The following is an 8865-nucleotide window of genomic DNA, read 5'->3' on the forward strand; positions in this document are numbered from 1 at the left end:
AAAAAAAAAAAAAAAAAAAAAAAAACTTTTGAGAAGGACTTAGTGGGCCAACTCTCAGCCCTCACCTTGGATCAGCCTGCACCCATCAGCAGCCTCCTCCAAAGCTCTGCACACACCTGAGGATCTGCACCAAGGGACGGTCAGGACTTTCTTGTGGTGTTAGACTTGTGTGCAGAAACTGGGATAGGACCAGAGGTGTGGGCTATCCACAACTGTTCAAACGACCCTAAGATGCAGCCTCCAGTGCAGCCTGGGCTTCCCTGCCATGGTGTCTCATTTCCAGGAATAGTAAGAATCAAGTGGGAACACCAAAAAGTTCACCTTTCCTCCCCGTTCCATCTCATAAAATACACACCTAGTGAAATCAAAACCTCAAACAGCGTGAGCAGAGAACTGGTCAGGCTGGTCCTGCGTTCATCTTGGCTCTGTGCTTTTTTATTTCTCAAAGAATCTTGCATTCGAGACAGGGTGGACACTCAGGCTTCTATAGACAGAAGAGGAAACTCGGAAAGCCGAAGTCTCTTCTAAAAGTGAAAGTGTTGGGACTGACCTAGTCACTGGAGTGACAGAAGTGGCAGGGTAAACAGGGCTGTCATGGTGGCATAGCCACTGAGGAGGTTTGCTGCCCAAGCCTGACTCCATGTGCTTGCTTCCTGGAACCCACTTAAAAAGCTGGATGCAGTGGGGCTCATCTGTAAGCCCAGGACTTGTACAGCAAGGAAGAGAAAGAAAAGAATCACAAGTGTTCAGGCCAAGTTGCCTGCAGTACTGAAGCTCAACAGGAACAAGAGGAAAGACCCTGCCTCAAAGTGAACAGCCAGCACTGACTCAAAAGTTCTGTGCATGTGCTCTCTCCCTCCCCCCCACAAACAAACACATACACACACCTCACACACAATAAGTCCATAAAATTAATAGCAATGGACAGACTTAAGACGCATCCTTTGCCTCTGAATCGCTAAATTTAGTGATAGACGATGATGGTTATGTATGTCTACATTTAGACACAATATAGAAGTAATTTAAATGGGATGTACATATAGACATAACACATGTAAGTAGATATAAAAGGAAAGTTCAAATTATCTCTTTAAACTCTTTATTAGTAATTATTTTGTTCTAAGCCAGGATATAAGCTGGTTTGATTAATGAAAATAATAAGTGCATTTGGTAAACCTTTTAAAGAAAGAAATTGATGCTATGTATTTAAAAGCAAGTTTTCCCAGCACTACAGCCCTCAGGACCCCAGCTGTCACCAGAGTTCTCAACGTACTCTTTCTGAAGTCTTCCTTCATCTATACGTGTGCATTATACAAGGTTCTCAATGTTTATCATCTACTTACCTCCCAGGATTTGTATGAAAGGAAAGGTTTGTTTGGTACAAAAGTCATTTATTCTCATCTAGCCAAAAGAATATGAGACTTCTACCAGGCATTAAAAATAGAAGGACTGAACAGCTTGATTTTTTTCAAAGCAAATGTAGAAAACCATTTAAAGAACAAGAGCAAAGGAACCTAAGTCTTTTAGTACCATAAAGATGCTTAAGAAAATGAACAGAACAGAAGGACAAAGAAACAAAGACAAAAGGGAAATAAAAATAAGTCAGGAGGGGAATTAAACAGAATTCTACCTTTATATAAGAAACAGTAGCTGTATGGGCGGAACAGACTTTATTGTTCTGCATGCAAGAACAGAGGAGAGGAGGCATTGAAAGAATCCATCCATGGTCATGGATTCTGGGTGGATCCTCTCTGGCCACATATATGACAGTGGCTTGATTGGTAAAGGTGTGTGACCCATGTAAGAGTGGCCACTGGCATGGATAGAATGATCACATTGCCTAGTGACACATGTATCAGGTCTCCTTGTCATCAATTGACATGCCTGTATGTCCAGACTGCCAAGCAGGGCTGTGAGGGAAAGGTAAACAGTGGGCATTCTTGCTTTAAGGATTTAGAAAAAACTTTCCCAGGATTGGTCAATGGCCACAATCTGAGTTTGTAGCCCCTGCGCAGTAGACACCTGAGACGTGAGGACATGTATTTTGGGGTGACACATTGGCCAAGGAGAAGCCATGCACGCAGCAGGGAAACTAAGAAACAGCATGGATGTAAAAGTTGGGGCTGTCCTGTGTCTGAGCATGTTGCCTTATAGACTTGAATCCTGGAGAGGGAGGGACAGTCTACCAAGAAGCTGAGGCTGGCAGAAAAGCTAAAGGAAGACGAAGATAAAAACTGATTTAGAGATATGATTTGTATGTTCAAAGATGTATATGTTTGTGATTGTCCCAGAACACTTGAGTGCCAGAAAGCCAGCATAGGGCTACAGCAAAAACAGCAGAGCCAGGAGAAACTCCAAGTGCTTTCCATGTGTGCCACTCATTGGAGTTTCCGTGACAGGCCAGAGACCATGAGACAGAGGTCACAGCAGAGCCAGCCATCGGGCTCGCATTCTGGGCCAGTGAAGCTGCTGTGGACGTGGCCGCTTGGCCCACATTCTCAGATCTGATTGCGAATGCCCACAAAGGAAGAGAAGAAGAGGCACTGTCCATTCCATGAACAGGGACGGCACAAGGCACTGGACAGTCATAACTGTACTGAGCAAGGTTTCCTACAACAGGGGAAAAAAAGAATTATACAGACCCAACATTCCCCATTCCAAAATGGAGGGGGAAGGTGCCAAAAAAAAAAGCCCCTGAATTTGCTGAAACTGGCCTTGCTTACCTCTCTCCATGAGTAGTACCTCTCAGCTTTGATGAGCATATCCACGATGAGGCTGTGGTGGCTCCTGGCAGCCACAGCCAGGGCAGTCTTTCCTTGCTAAATTAAAAAGGGGAAGGATTAAAATAAAGAGTGATGTTGCGTGGTAGGCAGAGCTCCAGCTTTGGGATAGAACTCAGATCCCAATTCTGCTACCTGAGTGGACTGAGGGCCGGACCTTAATCACTGGGGGTCTCTGCAATTACACCAGGTGCCATGTGAACCCTTAGGATGTATGCCACCCCTCACATTTCCGAGCTCCCTTGTCAGGAATGTGACCTAGACTCTGGCCAATGGTATGCGAATGTAAAGGCACATTCCTTTCCTGGGGAAGATGACTTTCTTTTTCCATCCTTCCACTTCCCAAGGGGAATGCGACAGGAGAGTGGGAATATGGGCAGCCACTTTAGATCAGGAGCTGGAAACCTCTCTTGAGGAGGATGAAGTAATGAGACAGAAAAGGGCTGGATCCAAGAACAGCTCCAATAATGAAACAGAGCTCAGTGTAGGGTTTCACTCCCAGCTCCCAGCTAGGAGGTTTGTCTTTTATAAGACACAGCCGCTAACCAAGGTTAAAGTGTTCTGAATTTAACCAAATTGGATGAGAAAGAACGGACTGAGTTGGACATCATCTGGGACATATGCTGCCTGCAGCTCATGCTGCATCATACACAAGCTACAAAAGGTGAACCCTGCTCACAATGGCTGTCTCACACAGCACAGCTTCGCAAGCTGTGGCCCCTTGATTTTATGCAGGGCACAGTTTCTATTTCTGCATCTATACATGCTTTCCTAATAAGGAGAGTAGTTTGTATTTGCTTTCTTTTTTTTTATGTGCACGTGCGCTCGCATACCCATGTACATGTGTATGTGCCCACCCATGTAAGTGTCTGTGCCCATACACATATATAAGCAGTCATGCAGAAGCCAGAAGACAACCTTGGTTATCTTTAGGAACATATAGCACCTCTTTTAGGACAGGGTCTCTCATTGGCCTGGGGATTATCCATTAGACTAGACAGGCTAGCCAGCAAGTCCCAGGGATGCTTCTGTTTCTACGTGACCTCTAGGGTTATAAGTGCATGCCACCATGCCCAGCACTGTGCCCAGCCTTGGCATTTTTATATGGGTACCAGGGATGAGACTCAGAGACTCATATCATCCTGCTTTCAAAACAAGCTATCCCCCAGGCCCCTGGTTTGCATTTCTAATGACCCATGACAAATTCACTCAGAGACTCTAAAGTTAATTAAACATAATGGTCAGATATAACCCCAGAAAATAAATGCAGTGTTAGAAACCTGCATTTCTAACCCCATGTCTGGATAGCAGCTACAAGTACAATTCTCAGTGACACCAAAGGCATGGTTTTTAGTGCAGGCGCTAAGACCCAGGTAAGCAGACATAGGGGCTGGAAGCAAGCAGCCTGTAAGCAGGCACACTGGTAATGAAATCAGGAAGGATTGCATTTGGCAGGCATTTAGCAAGCCTCTGTAATTGCACACTGTCTGCGTTCTGCCTTGTAAAGCCATTCGAATCACCATAATTAGCCTATTTTGGGAATGCAGCATTCTAAAAGTCAGAATTCTCAAGCTGGAGAAACTTTCCTTAAGGAATAACACATTGGAGTGGAGGTGCCATTTGCCCTTGACAGAGAGGCAGGCAGAGGCCAAGAGCTTTGGGATCCCCAAGTTAGACTTATATCAAGCCCCTCTCTTGACTCCTTTTTAGTCAAGTCAGTCAGTCAGTCTGTCTGTCTGTCTCTCTCTCTCTCTCTTTCTCTCTCTCTCTCTGTGGGGGGGGTGGTGGTATGTGTGTGTGTGTGTGTGTGTGTGTGTGTGTGTGTGATTCTCTCTTCAGCATTTCACTATGTAAGCCTGGCTGGCCTGGAACTCTAGAATTTGCTATGTAGACCAGGCTGGACACAAACTCCTGGAGATCCATCTGCCTTACTCCAGAGTGCTAAGATCAAAGGTCTGTGCCACCATACCTGGCTACCAATCTTGATTTTAACACAGTCTGAGAAATACCTTTGGGTTTATTATTATTATTATTATTATTATTATTATTATTATTATTATTATATCATTATTATTGTTATTATTATTAAAGAACATGTGGGAGTAGGTAAAAAGGGAGGGTAGTGTTTATCCACTAGTTATATATGTATTGGGTGTCAGCCGTGGGCCAGACCCTTAGAATAAAGTTGTGTGGGAGAAGAGAGAGTGAGGGATTGCATCCTGAGGGCTAACAACACTAAGCCTTTGGTTTAAAACAAGCAAAGTCACTTGGTAGTGTTGACCTTGACAACTGGGATAGCCAATCCACTAGCAGCAGGGCCCACAGAATTCCTACAGAGTCTCTACCCAAGCCTTGGAGGAATTAACTATGAATGAAAACAGAATAAGTTACTCTAAAAAGAATGCAGGGGAAAGATGAAGGCTGAATGTTAATAAACTCAACCAGCCACATCGGCGGAGACAGTGGCATTGCTCCCCAGCCGAGGCCCCAGGGTAGATGGTCATGTTTCCCTGCACATGTGTTACTGTGTTCACCACATTGTCCACAGCTTGTCATACTTTTATGATTAAAAACAAATGTCCAGATCATACATATGCAGAACTCACGGCTCTGAACAAGAGGACACAGTGAACCAGGAAGAAAGTGGCAGGTTTGGGGTTGCAGACATGGCTCAGTGGTGTGGCGATTGCCTTCTGAGAGCAAGGCCCTGCATTCTATGCCCAGTGCCGGAAATGACATATTGTGTTTTATAAAGACGCCTTGGCATTCTGCCCTGTAAAGAGGAATTGGCATGCTCTGTTAACAGTCTGCTTGTTCTGAATCAACTTGCTCCCAACCCAGACACCCAGAAGAGTAGCAGGAGAAACCAGCTTGATTCAAGGTTTTAGAAAGTGCCCAAGCCAAGCCCACACATACACAGAGTGAGGGAGCAACACAAGGGATACAAGAAGCACAAACATCACATGCTTAACACCAAGGTTGACACCAGAGTAGAGTGGCAAGAATGCACTACACACACACCACATCACACATACTACACCCATACACACACCACATCACACACCACACACATACACCACATCACACATACATCACACATACCATACACACATACATAACACACACACCACACACACACACCAAATCACACACGCACATCACACACACCACATCACATACCACATCACACACACACCACACACATACACATCACACACACCACACACACACTATCACACATACCACATCACACATACCACATCACACACACACACATTACACACACACACACACACACCACACCACATCTCACACACACGTGCACACACACATACCACATATACACACACCACACACACATCACACACACCACATCACAAACACACACACACATATCATATATATACACACACCACATCACACACACACATGCACACACACAACACACATACACATCACATACACCACATCACACACACCACATCATACACACACCACACACACCACATCACACACACCACACCATACACACACCACACACACCACATCACACACACCACACCATACACACACCACACACACCACATCACACACACCACATCACATACACGCACACACATACCACATATGCACATACCACACAGACATCACACACCACATCACATACACGCACACACATACCACATATACACACACCACACACACATCACACACACACATGCACACACACATGGACACACATATACATCACACATACCACATCACACACACCACATCACACACACACATACACCACATCACACACACACACACATACACACATATAACATATACACACATCACACACACACATACACCACATCACACACACACATACACCACATCACACACACACATATCACATATACACACATCACACACACACACACACATATCACATATACACACATCACACACACACACATGCACACACACACGTCATATATCACACATACATTCATCACACACAAAATTAGAGATCAGAGAGCAGACTAAAGATAAAATGTACTTTAAATGTGTAAGCAACTGAGTTATTATTTGCATATACATGGCATAATAGTATGAAAACCAAATAAGTTAGAGGCAAGTGTGGATGGGAAATTATTTCTATAAATCTTCACATATAAACACTATACTTGGACCATGTGAACTTTTAATCTTGAAAAATATCACTGAATCATTTGAATCCTAAAGACCAATATTTAGTAGTAATTCCCATAGACGGGTCTTGTTAGGAGGCATTTCCCTGAGTTCAGCCATCTCAGGAATGAGTTCCACCTTGCTGGCAGGATCAAAACTGAGTTTATGTTCCCAGGCCCAGAACCCAACTCCTATCCTGCTTCGTCAGATGTTTCACGTTTGTCTGTTAACTGGTGAAGGATGGAAAGAGGGAAGATGCTGGTATTCTGTTATCTAAACCAAGGCACACAGTCATAAATGTGCTGCCCATCTTGACTTAAGCTTCTTTCCTTGCCCACTCCTCTGTTCCTTTATCATTCTAAGTTTCCAGGACTCTTATCATTCTAAGAGTCCAGGAAGGGACCTGGCTACAAAAGCTGGCTCAAGGACCCTGAAACCAGGTGACCCAGATAGGCCCAGTCACCAATATTAACTTCCTTGCTTAATTACTTGTGTCGAAATATGATTGGTCAATACAACAGCTTACCCCATGTCCCTTGCTTTGTGTTCCCATCCTATAAACATGTTGTACAATTTCCTTTTGGGGACACAGTTCAAATCCCGAACTGGCCGCCTCCCTGGTGGCTCAGAAAATAAAGCTTTCATTTTAAATTTCTGTATCTGAAGTGGGTTTTCTCAGCTTCCACCCCAGCCGAACAATCTCAATCAAAATTGAGGTGTAGAGCTAGGGAGATGGCTTCAGTCAATAAGGTGCTTGCCATGCATGCAACATTGTGAAAGGCTTGGCCCTATAATCCAGGACTGAGAAGACAGGCAAGAGGATCCCTGGGGCTTGCTGGTCAACCAGTCTAGCTAAATTGAAAGCTCTGGATCCAGTGAGAGATCCTGTCTCAAAGACATAAGACAGGGAACAGTCCCAACATGGACCACTGGCCTCCAGGCCTCCATGTGCTATACTCTCTCTCTCTCTCTCTCTCTCTCTCTCTCTCTCTCTCTCTCTCTCTCTCTCTCTCTCTCTCTCTCTCTCTCTCTCTCTCTCTCTCTCTCTCTCTCTCTCTCTCACACACACACACACACACACACACACACACATACACACACACACACACAAGAATACACACACACTTATACAGATAGATAGATAAATAGACAGACAGACAGATAGATAATCTGTGTTTTCCTCCCTATGAAAATGCAGTCCGTGTCCATCTCTCAGAAGGACTTCTGATGTTCCTATTTTACATGGCAGCCAATAGGGAAATCTCCACTGCCATTTCAAAAACCAGGGAAGCCAGGGCAGCTACCTTGTCAGTGATTTTCAGGTTGCAGCCAGCCTTCAGCAGTGTCTCCACAAGCTCCACATTTCCAAGATCAGCAGCTATGTGCAGAGGGGTCTGCTGCCTCTGCCATGAGAGAGGTGAACTGTCATGGAAGCCCATGCAGTAGAACACCACATAGGCTTTTGGAGAAAATGGGTGAAGCACGTATCCTTATGTGGGTGGGTATACGGGACAGTTGTTGCAGCAGAATTTAAAATATTGAAAGATGAGAGAAAGTTATGGTTAGGTCACAGGCAATCCAAACATCCAGAAATGATCTCAAGTTGCACTATGTGAGGATTTCTAGAGGTTAAATAAAAGCCAGGAACTGTGAAACAGGTTCCCACTACCATAGGAGTAATTTCCCCCATCTCTGACAGAAGGGACATATGGCTACCTGAGGCACCTATCGGCATATCAAAGCCCACCTGACCTCCAGGCTCCCTAGGTGCCACAAGTACCTGCTACACAGGCCCTGGCCCTTCCCACTCCACAGCTACTTGTCCTCCTTAGAATCCACATGATTCCCCACACATACTTTGCTCCTCTCTCCCTCCTCCCTTTCCCTCTCCCTCTCCCTCCTCCCT

General features: G+C 44.8%; 1 protein-coding gene across 1 annotated transcript in view; it reads right to left on the minus strand.

Annotated features, from left to right (window-relative positions):
• The window catches only part of Ankdd1b (ankyrin repeat and death domain containing 1B), a 60229-nt gene that overhangs the window by 5659 nt on the left and 45705 nt on the right, over positions 1 to 8865 (minus strand). The window contains exons 11-12 of the mRNA XM_031360055.1: positions 8264 to 8362; positions 2724 to 2819 (exon numbers count right to left, since the gene is read on the minus strand). Of these exons, the coding sequence (XP_031215915.1) occupies positions 2724 to 2819; positions 8264 to 8362 (195 nt within the window). The remainder of the gene's footprint in view (positions 1 to 2723; positions 2820 to 8263; positions 8363 to 8865) is intronic.

This window comes from Mastomys coucha, unplaced genomic scaffold (genome assembly GCF_008632895.1).
Source record: "Mastomys coucha isolate ucsf_1 unplaced genomic scaffold, UCSF_Mcou_1 pScaffold8, whole genome shotgun sequence".
Classification (NCBI taxonomy): Eukaryota; Metazoa; Chordata; class Mammalia; order Rodentia; family Muridae; genus Mastomys; species Mastomys coucha.